The sequence below is a fragment of the Colias eurytheme genome, chromosome 1 (genome assembly GCF_061535395.1).
Source record: "Colias eurytheme isolate Ceu_HAF_F1 chromosome 1, ilColEury1 Martin Lab GWU primary, whole genome shotgun sequence".
Lineage (NCBI taxonomy): Eukaryota > Metazoa > Arthropoda > Insecta > Lepidoptera > Pieridae > Colias > Colias eurytheme.
Window position 1 is genome coordinate 7,065,006 of NC_142980.1, and position 21,047 is coordinate 7,086,052.

The window sequence follows — 21,047 nt, forward strand, 5'->3', positions numbered from 1 at the left end:
ACATACGTGAAATGTATTGCTTCCTTACAGTAGAAAAAATGAATTTATTGTAGCTATACAGGGTGTCCCACTATTGGTATACTAAGCGCGAAGGAACTTGTAGTTTTGCATACACTGATCACGTAAAAAATACTTTAAAAAAAAATTACGTCCAAAATTTTTTGCTAAATTTTTCCTGAAAATCCATGTTTTCTTCTCTAGCTTCGCGCAGCCGGCATATACCGCTTCTCTAATATGAGCATTTTATCTATGAAAACATAATCTTAAACGATAGCTCACGTGCTGGTGGCAAAGTTGGGCGGCTCGCTTGTTATGTGTGTACACATAGAGTTTTAAGAATTCATCTATTTGAAAAAAAATGCGTCTGGAATTTTTTAATTATTTTTTACGTACTCAGCGTATGCAAAACTATAACCTCCTTTGAGCTTAGTATACCAACAGTGGGACACCCTGTATAAAGGTTGCTCCTATTAGTTTACTTAATTAAACTTAAGCTCATTATAATTTTTGCATCTTTTGTAGTAAATTATATATAACTTCCTTTGCTCACATTGTGTGACGCATTGCAATACGATATTTCAGTAAACTGAGTTGCATAACCAATACCATGCCGCAGCTCAGAAAGTTACACTTATCTCCCATATACATTATGCTAGTCTAATGCATTAGCTAAATATATTGTAAGATCTTCAACATTAACTTTCCAACAATACCTAAACATATGAATGAGTCATTGAATTCGTGACGCCTTGCGTTGAAAATTCAAACATCCAGTTTCTTTCAATAATAATTATGAACAAAGATAAGAAATTGCCACACCTATTAGGTAAAATTATATTGAAGTACCGCCTTTTTATCCCACAACGAAAATTTTTTATGTGGCGAACAGCCATGAGGTGACATGAACTTATTGTATTTAAGTTTTACTTATATTGATATGCCTATTGCACGCCTCATAAGCGAAGCGTTGAGGTGGGTACTACTGTCACTTCGCGCAAAACATCTGATTTTTCAAACTTTAAATGTCTTTATGTATCATACATTGCACTTGTAAGATAATACATACACACACATATTAAGAAAAAACACTGTTTTTAACGTTCATGATATTTTTGATGTCATTTTTGTTATTTAAACTAGTTAAAAAACAGTTTAAAAAAGTTCTGTCTTGGACGTCCGTGTGTCTGTATGTGCGGATCCTTTTTCTTGTTAACACGATAGCGACCGAAATACTTTACTAATCGAGTCTTTTTTTTTCTCTTACGCTTAAGCACACCCCGGACACTCCATACAAAATGATCGTTTTGACAGTCACACTGTAGAGACTGCAAATGTGTGTGTTAACGCTTTATGGTTGGCACATATTTTGTGACTAGCGTAAAAAAAATTCGCGTTTTTCTGATGAAATACATCCGTAAACAGCACAATATCTAACCATTTTCTACGAAAACGATAATCACAAATCCAAAATAATAAAATTACTTAAAGGGCCGATTTTTCAATGCTTGGATAAAACTTATCCGTCCAATAAAGTATTACACGATAATATTAAGATGTCACGTAAACTGTCAAATACGGGCAATTAGAATACGTTTTTAAAATGGTAGTTTTATACATTATTCGACGAATAAGTTTTATCCAAGCATTGAAAAATCGGCCCTAAGTCAATTTGATCAATGTTGTCAATCTTCGTTGCGTATCGTTGTGCGTATCGTCCTTGCAGAAAAATATGGCCCATTTTATGTCTGATCGCGCGGGGGTGAGGTAAGTTTAATTTTGGCGGGAGGCGGAGAGTGTCCGTTCTGTAGCGTTTAGCTACTATTATGTATTCTGTGGCTTAAGTATGCTCAGGAATAGAACCCTTTCATTTTTCAGGGTCTTATTCGATGTGGTTTAGTTAATTGTTATTAAATAAACAAAAATAATAATTAATAAATATTTATTAAAAAAAAATTATGAGGCGTGCACTTTTGGATTTTCCAAATTATTTATTTTTATGCCCGAGTTTCCAAATACCCTTTCTAAGATTGTATTTTAGTTGTACCTGTGTAGAAAATGAGTTTTAATTTTACGTCACAGTGTCAAATTAGACCAAATCTGTGACCAAATCATAGGAGTGAAGTTAATAAAAATTCTCATACATCTGAAAATTGGAATATTTGTTCACGTTTAACACGATTTTACGATAATTTTTTGAATCTTTATACTACTACTAGCTTACCGCCCGCGGCTTCGCCCGCTTTGTCTAAAACCTAATAAATTATATACTAAAAACTCCCGTTTGAATCACTCTATCTATTAAAAAAAACCGAATCAAAATCTGTTGCGTAGTTTTAAAGATTTAAGCATACAAAGGGACATAGGGACAGAGAAAGCGACTTTGTTTTATACTATGTAGTGATTATCTCAGAAACGGTGGCTTCTAAATAAAAGGTATTGATACCCTTTTGTATCTGTTTATTTAATGATCTGCAATTTTTGTCTTAGGTGATTTTTTTTAAATCGTCAAATCGAGAATATCCCTCATTTTTAACATTTGACCTCGAGTAATTTTTTCTTTGCAAGCACCTGAATACGGAAGTCCTGTTTTTCAATTTCATTTTATTATGTTTTGGACAATTTTATCTATTTTCAGCTGAATGGGAATTTTTTGTACTATTGAATGTCTGAAGTGAATTTTAACATATTGCAAACCGACTAGGTATTTGACTAACCTTTAAAGTTTAAACATCGGTGAAAAAAAAATAGTTTGGATGTTAATGTGTTATATAAAGACAAACTGTAACGACAAAATGCTCTTCAAATATTTATGATGGTTCTCACTCGTAAATCGGTAAGATTTGTAATACTTTTTATCTGTAATGTTTTTGGCAATCATTCGGGCGCGGTCGTCGATCACGACCATGGGCTTTATACCTACTACATTTAATAGTGTTCATTTTCAAGGTACAGTAGTTACCTACTACAATAATATTTAAACGAAAAAAAAACATGTTTATTATTCAGGCGAAGATATACTAGATTTTCACACGTGAAAACTAGAGGTCCCGTTACTTTTTTTGTTTTCCACCGTAAAAACTTTCCCTGAAGACAAACATTTCAAAACCAAATTCAGCTAAATCAGCCTAGCCGTTCTCCGAGTTTCAGCAAAACTAACGAACAGCAATTGATTTTATAAATACGTACACTATAGATTATTTATTGTTCGATAATGAAGGGTCTTCGGACGTATTCATATTTCCATAAAGTTATTTAATATTTTATTTGGTTTCTGTCGTAGCAAATTATAGGTATGCACGCACACATTAGGAGCTACAATGATAAACGTTTAAAAATATACCATTGTTATTCACATTCTATTTATAATTTTTACCCAACTAGGTACCTACGAATAAAATATTTGGTCGATTACCACAGATAGGTAACTTTTATATGTAATATTTACGATATCTGACGTTTACAGCATCTGGTTGTTGTCCTATATTCTAAGGCCATATAATATAATTTATTATTTTTATACCTCACATATTGAAATGTTTATATATTTTTTAACTACAGTACTTGATTCGAACGATGCGTTCTTTTCCTTACAGCAATTTTATTTAAAGATTTCTAAATAGGTGAGAGGTACATCGACGTTAGTGTTACAGTGAGCATCAAATAATTGTGCCATTTAATGACGTTAACCTAAAACTTTAGTAGCACAGAGTAAAGCCGGTATAGTGTGTCAATTACCTATTGCGTCATCAGATTTAAAATTATGGTTGGATGCCGCTCGGGTTAACGCAGTCTGGCATGGAGGAACAAATGGCTAGAGGGCGTGTCTTGAGCCAATCTTCTGCTAAGAACTAAATAACACATAAAATAATGTCATAATATTCGTAATGTAAAAGTTGGGAAATTTTATTAAATATGACTTCTCTTTGTCATACTTCTAATAAGGTTTTTGCATTCTGGACGCTTGACCTAAATCTTACAATATTCACTGCTGAAACTGAATACTTTTGAGATGATATTTATTAAAAGATTTTTTAATATTTTAAAGAGTATGATGATGAGAATAGAGTATATCGGTATTCTATTTTGTTCCAATTGCTGTGTGACTTGCATGATTTCATTACCTTATAATATTTATACATTTGAAAAAGTTAAAGTTTTTATTTAATTAGCATTTGTTTGTTTTATCCGTTTAAGGGCCGATTTTTCAATGCTTGGATAAAACTTATTCGTTCAATAAAGTATTACGCGATAATATTAAAATGTCACGTAAACTGTAACATACGGGCAATTAAAATACGTTTTTAAAATGATAGTTTTATACATTATCTATTCGACGAATAAGTTTTATCCGAGCATTGAAAAATCGGACCTAAAATTCATTATTTATTATTATTGTAAACAGTTGGTTATCTGTTTTTGCGATCACAATTTGAGTTATTATTTTGGCAGCGTTTGATCACGGATGCGTTTTGTGTTCGTTGTGCGGCGCGTGTTGTTTTATAATAGTATTTATAGTGCGCGATACTCATCTCATTAGATAGATACCGAAAATTAGGTCGATGACTCCGTGAACTTTTTATTTCATACATTGTTTCCAGTTTTCATAATAGGTACGTCTACGTGATAATTTTCTTCAAATTACTAAGTAAATCGATGCGATGTAACTAACAACTTGCTAACAACCGTCACAGTATCCCTTGTCTTTGATTCTGACGGCTCGTTTGTATAACAAATTAGAATTCAGATTTTCTGTACAAAATTTAGTTTTTCTTGACGAACGTCTTGACGAGCTGACGACAGCAGCTAGCTAAATATGTGCACGCCCCAATTTTATTGACCTGATACCTAAATGCACTGACTCGTACCAAAAATTTGATGCTGTTGTTGACCGACCTAAATATTTTGTGAAAAAATGGTGTGTTGTTGAATGATATAGCGCCATACAAATTTAGAATAGGAGATTTTTTCGAGGTCACGCTTGAGACAGCGGAGAGAGATCCGTTGATATTAGTTACGTCATAGGCTGCACACGCGCCTTGAATGTTTTATTTTAGTGTTAATTGTAGACGTAGGCACGGAGCTGACTGACGATTCCGGCTGTTACTTGGCAAGGGACTGTGTGTCTAATGAACACATACATATATTTTAGAACGTTATTCGTCAATTCAATACGAAATTGAACCGATCCATCGATTTTATTCAATTCGTATGAGAATTAGGAGGTAGTTACAGTATGTTTTTATTATTATAGAATTAATAGTGAATAATTATTGGGATTTTACTCATTAGGTAAAGGGCTTTCGATATCAGTTTAAATTTTTCTGATATCTGCAATAGTTACGGAATAATCGCCTGTGCACACTTAACGATTACACCCTGTATAATTATTATATTACCTTATATTCTTTTGTCAATGCTTATATTTAGGTATTGAATTTATCGGTTTCATTTGCCTTTTAAAATACATAAATATAAAATTTATAGTACTTATGCTTGACTTATGCATTGTTTAAACTAAAATAATGAAATATATTTATAAAAGTTGTCTACTTCGGCTTTATTAGTTGTAGGTAATTGGCAGTCCTTAATTGTTTATGATTAAGCCCTAATAACATAGGCGTACAGAAGAACCGCTTAAATAGCTTTGAAATCATATGTTGTCAATAAAATAAAATTATATCGTCATAACTGTACATTATATTGGAGCAATCACAACATCCGGACTTTTGATAAATATCTCATAGCTTGTAACATAATGAGTAATGCATTCAAATAAGTATCCATTATAATATTTACAAATGTTTGCTTTGCTGCTTTTTATCAGAAAAATAAGCATTGAGTATTATTACACCTTTTCGATAATAGTTAATCTTTTATTTTCCTAGTTTTGTTCAGTTAGACTGAAACATAGGATCTTAGATTCACTATAAGTTGACCACACACAGCGATATTTTTTTTGCTATGCGATTCTATTTAGTTTTTATTATATTACTTTTAAATAAATTTATGTACACTCTATAGTTGTATTAATTTTATTGTATTTGTGGCTTTGTCAACGTTAAGACGGGCAGTAACTATTGACATCTCACTCTGGGTACTTGCCAATGCTTATGTGCCCTTGAAAACATTGGCTCTACTTCTGGAACACAGTTGTCTTGTTAGTTATTATTAATATTGCCTAAATTATTAATATGTAATTAGGCTTATGAGCTTAAGTAAGTTAGTTAAATCCTCAATAAATTACATAATAGAAAGTCATTTAAGATGTTACTTAACAACTCAGTATACCTACCTACATGCAGACACGTGAACGAAGAAGTATATGTCACTTCAACTGTCAAGAAGTATATTATGTCAAATCTATTCGCCAATCTCACACGGAAGAGCTTCTGTGATAGCAGTTCTGATAATAAATGAGAAATGTAATGATTGCGGAGGTTGTGCGTTTATGTATATTTATGCAGTGCAAACAATTTTACCGCAAACACCTCAGTTACATTGGCTAGAGCTCGCCTCAAGAGCCGCGACATGCGCCAGCGAACGTGGCACTGACCCTGCCAGGGTTCCGTACTGTTGCACAATACGTTCATGCACCATTGAAATGCATAAGTGCTATGCAAAGTTTTTACGATTATCTTGTGTCCAATAAGAAATAGGACACCGTATATGGTATGCACAGCTATAATCTATGCATCAATATCGGTCCTGAGTATTTGAACTTTAAAAATGCTGCCAAATATGAAATAACCTTGCCAAAGCGAATTGATTTTTTATAAATTTGAATACATCAGCTTTCTCTTTATTTTTCTAGTTATATTTTTATTTTATCGCCTGTATCGATACAGTGCCACAGTGAGTAAGCGCCAAAAGAACACCATCTTTAGAAAAAAATCAAGGAGAATTAGTTATTAGAATATATCTGCAATCTGCTTTGAATTTTTTATACCATTACTAGCGGTCCGCCCCGGCTTCGCCCGTGGTACATATTTACGTTTTCTCTACATAAAAACCATCCTCGTACTTCAAGGAATATAATAATAAAAGAATTATCGAAATCTAAAATGTATGACGACCACCTAAAACAAATTATTGTGATCGCTGTTCGGGTATTTTTCATAAGCAAATGTTTGTATAGACACTTCCACGATTTGATGGCATCTAAACTATAAAATTCCTTTGCGCACTTGCAATCGCATTTTTCTGTATACCATATGCTTAGCGAATTATTTTTCCAAATAACTAGTGCTTCTGCGATTGTTAAATATAAATGATATCTGTGCAGTGTGCTGTGTTCGATGGCAATTAAGTTCCGATATCGTATGTGCTGTGATCCTTATTCACTTAATTATTGCCGTCGACATTCTATTAATCGCTCATCCGAGACTTGCACGAGACTGCTGCATGAATTATCTTAATTGAAGATGATTTTCACTTCCGATTATTAGGTCTCTCTTGTAATAAGGTGCAGTCTACCGATAAAAATCTGAATTTTATTGAGAGATATTTGTCAAACCTGATTCCAATTAATATTAATGAATTCTTCGTCACCAGTTTTGTGTTATTATTAATATCTTATGTGCTCAGTGTAGTATTTTTAGAGAATTAGCATTAGTATTTTTTTTAAATATGTATAAATTAGTACAGAATATCAGTGTTTGTTTAAGCATGCATTCAAATGATTTCTATAACTCTTTAAAATATTAAAAAAAATATCAGCATGCATAACATAAATAAAATATTCTACAAATATTAGTAGAGATATACTTTTGATATGTATATCGATTTCTCTTCGTGTTTCGTGTATCTTTTTACAATGCCACGATTTTTGTATATTTATAGATACATTAGGTCATGAGTGAAACACGCTTACGTAGGGCATATCGGCCCACTAGCGTTGCTGCTGTGAGATAAATCATCGAAATGACTTTTTGCAGTGATGCGAACCATCGAATTTTTACCTACTAATATCTGTTGCAGGCTTGCATCGATGACAACTTTGATATGGTGCAGTTCTTGGTAGAAAACGGCGCAGATGTGAATCGTGGTGATAATGAAGGCTGGACCCCATTGCATGCTACTGCCTCCTGCGGCTTTCTAAGCATTGCTAGGTAACACTTTCTTTTTGTTATTGTTGCGTTTAAAAATATGCATACCTATGTAAAAACTTTAGATTGTTAATATCTAAATTTAATTTTTTTTTATTTATTTCAAATACTTTTTTGCTTTAATGAGTCTAAGAAATGTGTTAAAGAAAACTTCCTTAAATTTTTACTTTACTTCAAACCATTTATGTTTAAGTTCAATTATGGAGAGTATTCATGAATCAATATTGTATCGAAAGAAACAGAAGTTGCAAAATTCTATGAAACCAACGTGACACGTGTTTGGATGTTGCTCAAGTTATTACTTCTAATATAATGGTATTCCATCTAGTATGGGTAATTTGTCATAGTAAACAACGCTGACTCAGTTGACCCTTATTAATCCTAATCATGTCTTTGTTTATTAAATACCGCCGTATTAAGTTACTTTAAATGCCATATTTAAGGCGTTTTACAGATTTCTATAAACTTCAGCACGAGAATAACATTTTATAGTCTTGTTTTTGAAAGCATTCAGCCAACTTTTTGTGTGTGTTTTTTTTATATAAATAAACGAATTTATTTGGCTTCATGCAATAACGCGTTGACGCGGGACTTGACCCGTAATCTTTTTGTAAATATATGGCAGTGAAAAGTAGATTCGTGACATTTCAAAATTCAGAATATAAAGGGTTCCTTAATCATATTAAACAGCAAATAACGTATACAACGCAAATCTTAATAAAATATTGTATCTTTTGCTTAGCGATATCACAGTTTCATCATTTCCACGGGTCTCAGCTCATGTACTTATTGATTTATTTTGTTATTTGTCATGTCTGTTCCAAATACTATTAATATCAATACGAAAATAAATCTAATAAATTAGAGATAAATCTTCTTAATTGTTGCTAGCTTTTGGGAGATTATTTTTCTTCTCATGGTAACAAATAATTGTGTTTTGTCTAATGGTTTCTTGAATTATCTATATTATATAGTTTGATGTTACACACATTTTTGTAGCATGGAATGTTTAGATATCGTCAATTATATTTAATCGTGTAATATCAATAACTATCAATATGAACAGAACAGCGAGGTGTAATTAAATTGAAGTCACTCATAAAACTAATGAATTATATTTCAGTAAAGTATTACAGTCTAGAAAATAAAGAAACGTTAAATTGTGAAATATTTTTATATACTAGTGCTACGTCATCATAGTAACATACACGCATTCGCGTTTTGCGTATCTACGATAGGGTCGTGCGCTTACTTGAGCCCTCTTTTTCCTCAACACGATATAAGTAGGATGACGTTAAGGATGTAGCGGAAGTTTCGAAGAGCAGTTGTCTCTAATGAGAGCGGATGTACTTTGTTAAAGACTCCAAGAACATTGTTTATAGTGTACTAAAAATCAGCTTTCAAAAGAGTTTATTCGCCAGCGTAGCTCTTTCTTAACACTTATCAGCCCTAAGTTTCAACCCACACAATTAGATCGATATAATCGAAGTCGACGTCTGGGTCGTCTAGGTAAGTTAGGTAATATAATACAAAATTAAAGGATGCTTTTTCGGTTTATGAGTTTGTTAAATGACAAAAGTGTTACATACCAACAACATGATATACATTATACATATTATTTTAATGTTTTCAATGTTGTATAGACTATAGATCAAACTTAGTCTTTTTGGATAGAATCGATTTATTGTTTAGTTTCGAAAAGTTTTAATTTAATACTTTTTTATTTAAATTTTATAATGACATTTTCAGATATCTCCTGGAAAACGGCGCGGATGTAGCAGCTGTGAACTATGACGGCGAGCTGGCTGTTGACATCGCGGATAGCGATGAAATGGAAGAACTTCTCCAAAAGGCGATCGATGAGAAAGGTTAATATTATCTTCACACATCAATTTGATAAATCAGTCGACCTGAAACTAAAAACTTCAGAAGCAAATCAAAACATCGATAATAATATGTGTATCTGTTTTTGTTTATTCATTCTTAATATAGAAAATTTCGTCCGTATATACGTGTAACTTGTATAACTTGAGTATTATGATTGTTTTTAGGCATAGACTGTGAAAAGTCTCGCAGTGCTGAAGTAACGACCCTCAGGAATGATGCAAAGAACTGGGCAGCGAATGGCTATGTGGAGGTTCGAGATCCCAAAACGGGCGGCACACCGCTGCACGTGGCGGCCGCTAAGGGTTATGTTGATGTAAGATTTTATATTATGTTAACAATAAACTATCTCTATCATATTATGTATCACCATTATCAAAAAATCCCGTCTAGTGATCACCTTTTTTCCACGTTTTTCTATTATTTATAATTTTACAAATATTTGTAAGCATAATATGAAACTAAAGATAAAGTAATGTAGTGATTAAATTCTTCTTAAAGTACACACTTCTATGTTTGAAACATTTTCGTTTTAACTCAATTAGATATCTATATGTTCTATATAGAACTAAAGCGGAAAAGTGCATTTATATCATTATAAATGGAAGAGCATTTCCTTACAAATTGAATATCAATACGCAGACAAATTACCAAGAAATTGTAAAACATCCAGTTCCTTGGCTTAATTGCTTGTTGCAATGAATTTTAAATTCAGTAACGAGTTTGAAGTTGTTTGTGGAAAAGTTTAAAAAGACCCAGCAGTACCTAATGACTGTAATTTATTGTTTATTTATAACCGTGGTTGGGGACAAACGTTTGTTGTTTGTAGACTTTGTAATGGGGTGCATATTATAATATATATCCATTTGTGTAGTTAGCAATTAGGATCGGTTAGACATGTAATTTTCTACATTCTTTAACATGTCAAGTTTAGATCGTATGTTAGCTTAAAAAATATAAAAAGGTATTTATTTGCATATTATTTAAATTTATTCAATATCACGTCGAAAATAACTTAAATCATAAAGTTTATAAATACATTTTACGCGGTTGGTCACGAGAAAGCAAACTTTATTGGCGTTGTTTTATTACCAATTAAAGTTTTTGTTGATTTATGTTTAATCCACTTTTTATATTTTTAAACATACAATGAAATTACAAAGTTCTTATAAATAATCAAGCAATTTTTGTTTAAATACTTTTTTAACGATCTTTATACATTGATTGGTGTAAATGACCCATTAAAAGTAATAAAACGTCTACATGTGAAACTTACCATCTGTCTAATTAGGAACAATCGTAAATAATAAAACATGTCGTGGTTCATAAAATTCACACATAACCGTATTGTTAATTTGTTTTGTGACAAAGGACATACTACTAGGGAAGTGCCTAACGTCAGGCTAGACTGTGGTCAAGATGTATAGACAAAAAAAAAACTGAATTGTATAAGTACATATATCTTTTTAGGGCTCCGTAGAAAATGCAAGACATTTTGAAGTTTGTATCAATTGTTGGCAGTTGGAAAATAGATTTAACTCATTATTATTTATTAATTTTCTCTGGGTTCATTTGTTAGAATATTTACAACCAATTTCATAAATAAACAATTAATGTTTTTTTTTAATCAGTATTACATTCTGTTGAATTAAGGTGGCAAAAACACTGCTAGAAGATTGTAATGCTGAACCAGATTCAGTTGATTACGAAGGCTGGACACCGTTACATGCAGCCGCGTTGTGGGGACAGAAAGAAGCCGCCGCGATACTGTTGAAGTTTGGCGCTGATCCTAATGTGAAGAACTATTCGGTAAGAGATTGAAAATATGGGTGAAAATATGTGCAATTTGTAAGCTATATGTGGAATGGGTCAGAGATTGATATTGACATTTTTTAACGGTTGCTGTTGCTATTGCACACCATTTATTAAACATGAAAGATAATACACATTATTAACGTCCAATGTTAGTGATGTTGAAGATGTGTTATTAAATTGAGAGCTGAATGTTGTGTCAACACTCATTAGCCGCGCTATAGTCAGTGTTACGAATTGTTATATTGTATTTTCATTACTGCATTAATTGTTATCTGAACACGTGAAAGAAATTTTAATCAAATATTATTTTAGGGCCAAACTTGCATGGACCTCGTCGATCCCGGTATATCGGCGTGGCTCGCGGAAGCCTCGTTGAAGGCGGCCACGCGTCGCAACAACAATAACAATAACAACAACAAACGCAAACGAAGTCCGCCCAAGCACGACGTCAAGCGGGTCGAGCTGCAGATCACCGGCCAGCCGGACACCATCGTCAACGGTCAGTACCTGATACATTTCGCACGTTGTCAATAACCAAACCCATCCACGCCCATCATAACCTCGCATTCGCCCAGTTCTACTAATCGACGCCGGTTCCGTAAAGCCACGGTGCGTAGTGCACGCAACGGCTATACGGCCGGTGGATATGTTGATATAATTAGTGAAATTGGGCTCGTTCATGACTCATGTGCCATCATATATCGTGGGAACGCAGAGAAGCCGCCGGCGCCGGAGATAATAACAAAGGTGTCGGAGGGCAAACCGCCGAAGGTGCGCGCGCCGTCGCCGGAGAGCGCGGCGGGCGACGCGGCCGCGGACGACGACGCGCCGTCCTGGCGCCGCTCGGCCTCCTTCCGCAACCGCCTGCAGGACAAAGCGCGTAAGTGAGCCCCCCACCCCCCACCGTGTGTACCCGCTATACACGCTCCCTCACTGATACAGTGCGATACAAACTTAATGCCGGCTCGCAATATCGTAATTAAATAAATAAAAAAAATGTATGCGTGTACTAGAGTACAGACGTAAGAAGTGAAACTTCTTTATGACCTTAAAAATGTCACGAGTATGGCGTAACGCAAAAATGTCACGCGTACGGCGTAACGCAAAAATGTTACACTAAATTTTTGTCCAACCCCGATATGGAAGTTTCACTTCAATAAATAAATATTATAGGACATTATTACACAAATCGACCTAGTCCCACAGTAAGCTCAATTAAGGCTTGTGTTGTGGGTACTAGGCGACGATAAATATAATATTTAATAAATACATATTATATAGATAACACCTAGACCCAAGAACAAATAATTGAGTTCATCACACAAATATTTGCCCTGACTGGGGATCGAACCCGGGACCGTCGGCTCAGTAGGCAGTTACTTTACCACTGCGCCAACCGCGTCGTCACATTTTAGATATCAGCGGGACTCGCAGTGCACTCGCAGCTAACTTCCGAACCGCCATTAAGTTTGGTTCGAACTGTACACTACTACAGTCGACATCCACCTAGATACTCTTCCCTCCCCCTGATTTGCTACGGTGGAAACACTCACATACGTTTTTGATCGAGTACTAATTATATTAGACATCTCCCTGCCCCATTGAGGTAATATTACAGTAGGCACAGTCTTGTCTATATCCTCTGCTCCCAATGATGTACTAGAGTGGTAACTCTATTATTTATATTACACTGCCCTGTTAATTTCTAGATATGGTCACCCTGTTCCATCCACCTACAATTTAATAAGTTTTCACCTATACCAATAAACATAGCGATAAACTGATACGATGGAGACTTTTCCAGCTTTAATATCCCATATTATTGAGTTATTATGTATTACAATAGATACCAGCTACATATATTACTACATATATGCGTATACAGGGTGTAATCGTTAAGTGTGCACAAGCGATTATTCCGTAACTATTGCAGATATCAAAAAACTTTAAACTGATATCGAAAGTACTTAACCTAATGAGTAAAATGGCCATAATAAATTTTTAAAAATAAAACGAGAAATAACCAAAAATGTTACATTAAACGCTCCCATACAATTTATTTCCCATACATTTTGTATTCATAGTAGATTTTTGAAGTGACTTTCTTATTGTGCAATACAATGAGGAGGTCTATTTACAGTTTCTAAATGAATTTCCCTCCAAATTTGCGAAGTAATTAAAGCAGAAAACCAAAAAAACAAAAAAAAAGCTAAAATCTTTCATATTAAATGTATAGGTTGATCCAAAAGTAATGATAATTGGGTATTTCCTGTGCACATAAAAATATAAAATAAATGTTTTATGCTTGCTCAAGTAATCACTAAGTTATCACAAAAAAATTATATCTACAGGCCACGTTTCCAAGTATTAACATTAATTTTAATGTGAACAGTGCGAGCCAGAATGTTTCCCGACGAAAAGAAGAAACAACGATTCGACATTTAGAGGGTGAATTTCTAAATTTTTAATGAGATCAGGATAATTTTTTGTCACGATTTGTGACCATGGGCGTTACCTGGGTTCACCATGTTTATGCTGAAACCAAGAAACAATCAATGGCCTGGATGCGAGCTTCCAAAGTGACGGTGAAGATTTTCAAAGTGAAAATTAGTGGGATAGATTAAAGCCGTAGTTTTTTGGGACGCTGAAGAAATGTGGAATATTTTAAGAAGGTAGCCACTACTACACAGGGCTCTTACTACACAGACCAAATTAAAAGATTGCGGGTAGGTTAGTAAGAAAAAGAGACATGGCAAACTTCGGTCTTGAATGTTGGTTCACCAAGACAACGCACCAGATCACAAAGCGTCAGTTGCGATGGCTGCCAATCAAAAATCGGCTTTGAAAATGCTTGAACACCCACCCTGTTTGTAAGATCTAGCTCCTAGTTAATTCTATCTCTTACCTCGGCACAAGAAACACCGTCGATACAAGAAATTTTAAGACGACAGCGAAGTGATGGCCGATTTTGAGGGGTTTTTGTAGATGAAGTCAAAGTTTTTTTTTTTCTAAGTTAAGGAAAAAAAATATCGAAGTATATTATCTAGTTAGAAGACTATCTAGAGAAATACATAATTATTTTAACTGTAATGACCTTGTTTAATATTGATTATCATTACTTTTGGATCAACCCATGTACATGGGATATTCATATCTCATACTAAATGTATGGGAGGGTTTAAAGTTAATTTTTTAGATATTTCTCGTATTATTTTTAAAAATTTATTATGGCCATTTTACTCATTAGGTTAAGTACTTTCGATATCAGTTTAAAGTTTTTTGATATCTGTAATAGTTACGGAATAATCGCCTGTGCACACTTAACGATTACACCCTGTATATGTACTACATTAGTAGAATCTTCTTTGAATGAACATACTCACAATCAGAACACAATCAGAATCAAAGTAGCCCACATCAAATTATTATGTTTGTGTTTTCATGAGCTATATCTGTAGTTGTAAATTGCTGAACACTTTTTGGTAGTAATGACTCGACTTCTCCAATAAAATTCTAAAGGTTCAATTAAACAGAATCGAAGTTTATCATTTAGAAAAAAATTATATCCAAACAACATCGGATGACTTCTTTCGGCCCACCCTATATTATAACATAATTTAAATAGTTATATTCACCTTATATCTCACATTTACCCCAACTATAATATATGACTTCCACACAAAACGTTTTGCTACAGTTAGAATATGGTTTATTTTTTCACATCACTCATAATTTAATCAAGTAGTTTAAGCTATATCTATTATAAAATTATCTCTGTAGTTAGCTGGCTAACATAACATCACATTGCAAAGTGTTTGGCTAGAGGTTAATTCGGATGGTTTTCATATTATAATAATAAAATAATAATTCTTTCCAGGTGAAAATAAGCCGACGAACAATAACGTGGATAACGATACAATACTGCGAAGAACGCACAGCTTCGAAAATGATAAGACGTGAGTGGGATTCAGTGTTTACACGATTTTGGTATTTTTTATTTGCTAAATACGTGTATAGAAAGCACATATTCTTTTGGCATGCATTTGTATCTTGATCTATGTTCAGAATCATTAAATTGTAAATATGGTGGTCTGTACTGATATTTTAGTAAACAAACTAATACAAATTGGCTTAAGTTTAAAATTCTAATAGTATAATTGCAATAACAAGGATTAATAATTAAACAGCAAAATATCAGGACAGTTGAATATAATTCATATTAAAATTTTTACGAGCAATCATATTTAATTATTTTTTAACTTTTAGAGGATGCGTAGGGTTTTGGGAAACAATTACGGTTGTTTATACTGTTGTAGTGCCTTAATTTGGTATAGTACATAAATTAGTAGTAAAGAATAAAGTATTTCTCATCATTGTATGAAAAGTTTCATCCTTTAGCAAAATATAGGATATACAGAACATGAATAATACTTAAGGAATTAGTAATAGGATGTTTTATCCTTTCTTATACAGCATTTGTCACAATTTACAAGCAGTAAACAAGTAATATAGTTATCAAATAAAGCCATCTATGCATTTCAAAATAATTTTTACAATACTTCTTACAAAAAAAATATGTGTGCGTGTACTAGTGTACACACGTAAGAAGTGAATCTTCTTTATGACCTTATTATTCAAAAAATAATTTACTTTAACAGAAATACGTCAATCACGCGTGGTAGGGATAAAAACAAGATGACGCGTAACGGAAAAATGTCACGCGTAACTAAAAAATGTTACACTAAATTTTTTTCCAACCCCGATAAAGAAGTTTCACTTCAAAAATCTTTATTATACACCACATGTAACAAACTTAGTGTAAATACTTTCATACCGCCCATCGAATCGCCCTTCATATAACGCGCATGGCGTGTCTGTGTGAACAGTTTCTACCAGCGGTACCGCGACGTGACGGCGCGTATAAAGGCCTCGTCGTGCCCGTCGATACCGCCGCTGCCTCAGACCACGCTCGCGGCGCTCGAACTGAGGAAAAAGGGCCAGGAGACTAACAATACGGCTGAGACTAACGACGACGTTCACACAAGGTGCCGCGGCTTGATGCTTTTGACCGCTAATTTTGATGTGTTCACTATTCACCATGATGGCTTAAAGCAGTATTAATCCATCAGGCCCCGGAATCACAGACACAATAGAAAATCTATTGTGTCGCGGCCGGATCTGGCCGTTCGGGGCTCAATGGGTTAAATACAGTGTGGGAAAGAGATGGCGCTAGATGATCTATCGGTTATCTCTATCTTGTTCCACACTTTAATTGATATTGTTTTAAGAAACGTCGGTAACCCCGTTATATTGGTTTACGCGGTGTTCTATTTTTACAATAGAGATCGCTTGCTTAAAATTTCGATTGGTTGATTCGGTGATCGGTTTTTAAGAGAACGAATGTAGAACGCGTCTTCATTCGTTCGTTTGCGTGAAAAGCCGTTGTAATTTGAAAAAAGTTCAAATATTTTAAAGGTACAATTATTATGTCAAAATTGGTGGTCAAAATTAAAAACAGGGTTCGCATATGGTAAACTTTACTTAAGAAGTAAAGTTTTGGAGGAACGATTAAAATAGATATACACAAACTTTTTGGTGAAATAGAATAAAGTTTATCATGTGTACGGATCCTTAGATTTACATAACATTTAATTTTTATTAACGTGCCGTATTCATTCTCTACTACGAATTCATATTCTAATGTCACATTTAATTTTGTTCTGTTCAAGCTTTTTCTAGTTTTTGTTGTGTGTTGTATTGATTGTTGATGAGTTTTATAAGAAAATTCTGATATGTTGCTTATGTTATTATATATTATTCATGTATTTAATGTAATATATATTATGTAATAGGGTAACTGCGAATGAAAGAAGGGAAAGGGAAGCAAACACATGGAGTGTGCCGGCAAGTACGAGCTCAAATGCAAATACTACAACCACTATAACCACGGCACAGACCACTGTTAGAAGGTATGAACAATTTTCTACATATTATATTAATAATAGATACCGTATATACTATATTTGTAAATATATCTCCTATATTTAGTGAACTATATGAGCAGTAGTGTAGACGTGCGGTGATAGTAAAATATGACTTAAGTAGATTATATTCAAAGGGTTAGAACAATGTAAACACGTTTTAACATTTTTTTTCTATTATGTACTTTACAGAAAGAATTATCTCATATCTAGTGTAATAATAAAATTGTTTGAATCAGGAAGTATCCGTTTATATAATACTAGCTGCTCCGCGCGGTTTCACCCCCGTGGCTCCACTCCTGTTGGTCGTAGCGTGATGATATATAGCCTATAACCTTCTTCGATAAATGGGCTATCTAACACCAAAAGAATTTTTCAAATCGGTCCCGTAGTTCCCGAGATTAGCGCGTTCAAACAAACAAACAAACAAACAAACTCTTCAGCTTTATAATATTAGTATAGATTATAATTAAAATGTATTTATCGTATGACTTAAAAAATGTATAAGTATCAAAATGCATGTTATTTATATAACGGAATTATTATGTTTAGTCTATAAACTATATCAAAATGCCGGAATAATAAAATATTGTACTCATTTAATGTCATCTTTGTATCATCAGAATAGGTACATACATTAGAATAACTTTCGATAATAATTTATTATATAAATATATAAGTTTAATGGAGTATATTTATGTATATGGCAGCGGTTCGGAAAGCGTAGAGTCGAACAGTAGCAATTCAACACCAAGCTCGGCGACGCCCACCAAACTGTCGCCTGGGAACATTTTCAGGAATTTCTTCAAGTACTCAAGCCCTTGTAGTATAGTGGTTGCTTGAACACGAGATTGTTTCATGCTTGTACTCGTTATTTATATTTACATTGTTTGGATACTAAACATTTTTGTCAGGTCTATTAGGAGGCTTCCATGAAAAGTGGTTAAAATATGCAAATGGCCCTCGAGATAATTTTAATTTGCTGTTGTTTTGGTATTATAAAACATTAACACCCGTACAAATAAAAACTTGCTTATTCAAACCTTATGCAATGCATAGATATGATAAGAATAAATAAAGAATAAGGATGTCATAATTTCTTACAAATAAATTTGGAATAACGTCGATGTAACTATGCTCACGCTATGCAATAGGCGCGGAGCGGCAACGTCGCAATTCATTCACAAAATTATGAAAAACATTGAAATTGTCTACGGTTAAACCTTGGTGCTGTCATTTTGACGCTGGTTTGACTTCGTCGAATTTGTTGTGAAGTTTCATCATACGATGTTCTGTTTGTTTATTTTTTAAATATTTATTTGAAATAATTTAAATATATCATTAAATATGCAAGCAAATGAAAGAGAACCCTATCCAATATCAGGAGAACAGAAGATAAACCCACCTTGAGAGTTGAGATAGAGAGTTGCCAAATAACTGGTACTCAAAACATACAACTCCAAGCTTAGAAGATTTATATTTTCAACGAAAGTTTATATTATTGTGATAAGTTTAGAAATAAGTGTTTTATGTATGTATGGTTTGGCGCATGTCGTAAATGAATAAATCATTATAAATATCAAAAGGGTTTTTCATAATTTCGTATATTTTGACATTTCATACTAAATTTTCCATTTCAATAGGTACGTAATGAAATTATTAATTTGCTCAACTTTTTCTACTTCTCGTATTATTCTCATTGCTATTATCTCAAATTTAGATTGAAAATAGGTTCTAAAACTTGTAAAACACAGCACAATGTACTAAAAAATACGTTATAACTCAGTTATGTCAGACTTATACTAGGGAGGTAGCCGGAATAAGGACGAAATAGCATTAGTATGAATACTTATTACGAAGTTATAATAGGTTTCATTTATTACGTGTTTATTTGTATGATTTTTCCTTATTCTTACTTTATTCTTTTCATAAAATGTTATAACTCGTTTATTTGTACGGCTGTATAACTTTCTCTATAACATTATTTACATAATATGATAATAAAATAATCAGACAGTTCTGTTTAAATAAGAATTATCTTTTATTTCATTTCCATTTCAATTATTGATTTTGATAACAATATGATACATTCTATCATATTGTGTGAATTTGACGTCTTTTGTTCAAGCAGCACATAATTATGTGTGAAGTTTATTTATTTAGAACTTATAGAGCTTCAACTGTTTTTGTGCTCAGACATTTTGTTTTGCTGCGTAGTAAATTGTTATTATTATTGTTTATTATAAGTTATATGATTAACAATATTTGCATGTTTAGAGTAGTCGTAGATCTAGTATAATTCATTCTGCATGTTTCCTAATTAGTTATAATTTTTTATTTATAATATAGCTTATTTATGTTTTCCTCGAGTTTTATGCGTCCACAATATAATGCAATATGCATGAATATGGTATTTTGTTTTTTTTTGTATTATAAATAACTTAAGATGCTATTTTTATACTTTATTAGTATTATTTCAAATATACTAAAGATATATTCAGTATAGTAATGCAACATCTTATACTGTAATTTTTCTGCTAAAAATCTATTTGTTGTGTAAAAATTGCTCATTGCCTAAGAATAGATGTTTAATTATTTTGCATTACACTATACACGTCACAGCCAGTATTATTGTGATGATATGAAATATTGTGAACGTGTACTAATAAATATACACAAATAGGTCGTTCGTGCCGCCCGTACGCGACGAAGAGAGCGAAACGCAAAGGAAAGCGCACGCAAAACGCGTGCGTGAGACCAGGAGGTCGACCCAGGGAGTTACACTTGATGAGATCAAATCCGCCGAACAACTGGTCAAGAAGAAAACTAATAATGGAACGACGGAAGCAACACCCCTGAAGAAAACCGACGATAGCCCAGTAGAAAATAGCACAGTGCGTATAGATTCTTTTCTTACTTGTTGTATTGTAAATAAAGCGATCCCGACGCATCTAGCTTACATACTCCGCTTGATATATGATATAGGATTAGATTTGTATTATACCAATACTTTTATTATGTTTGTTCAAGTAGTTTTCAATCGTTATGGGTTAGCAATATGAAGGAATTCTATTTGCGAAAATTATACTCTAAACTTATTGGTATATATATAGGAGCTGAGTATTTAAGTTTTTTATCCACATATAATTAGTATTTGGTACTGCTGTGCTCTTAATACAGTTTTGATAAGATTTTTGTGTAAAAATAATTATTAGTCAAAGAGAGTAACATTAGTTTTGTCCTATTTACAGACCCCGTCGAA

The 21,047-nt window shown here is 33.2% G+C and overlaps 1 protein-coding gene across 6 annotated transcripts in view; it reads left to right on the forward strand.

The window, feature by feature from the left end:
* Nucleotides 1-21,047, forward strand: part of Mbs (Myosin binding subunit) — a 47,837-nt gene that overhangs the window by 4,779 nt on the left and 22,011 nt on the right. For 3 of the 6 annotated variants that reach the window (XM_090102534.1, XM_090102539.1, XM_090102546.1), the window contains exons 2-11: nt 7,978-8,108; nt 9,855-9,973; nt 10,157-10,305; nt 11,643-11,798; nt 12,117-12,303; nt 12,520-12,684; nt 15,682-15,760; nt 16,691-16,849; nt 17,657-17,773; nt 20,469-20,679. In XM_090102534.1, the coding sequence (XP_089958660.1) occupies nt 7,978-8,108; nt 9,855-9,973; nt 10,157-10,305; nt 11,643-11,798; nt 12,117-12,303; nt 12,520-12,684; nt 15,682-15,760; nt 16,691-16,849; nt 17,657-17,773; nt 20,469-20,679 (1,473 nt within the window). The remainder of the gene's footprint in view (nt 1-7,977; nt 8,109-9,854; nt 9,974-10,156; nt 10,306-11,642; nt 11,799-12,116; nt 12,304-12,519; nt 12,685-15,681; nt 15,761-16,690; nt 16,850-17,656; nt 17,774-20,468; nt 20,680-21,047) is intronic. The other 3 variants (XM_090102553.1, XM_090102561.1, XM_090102570.1) reach the window with 3 other exon arrangements.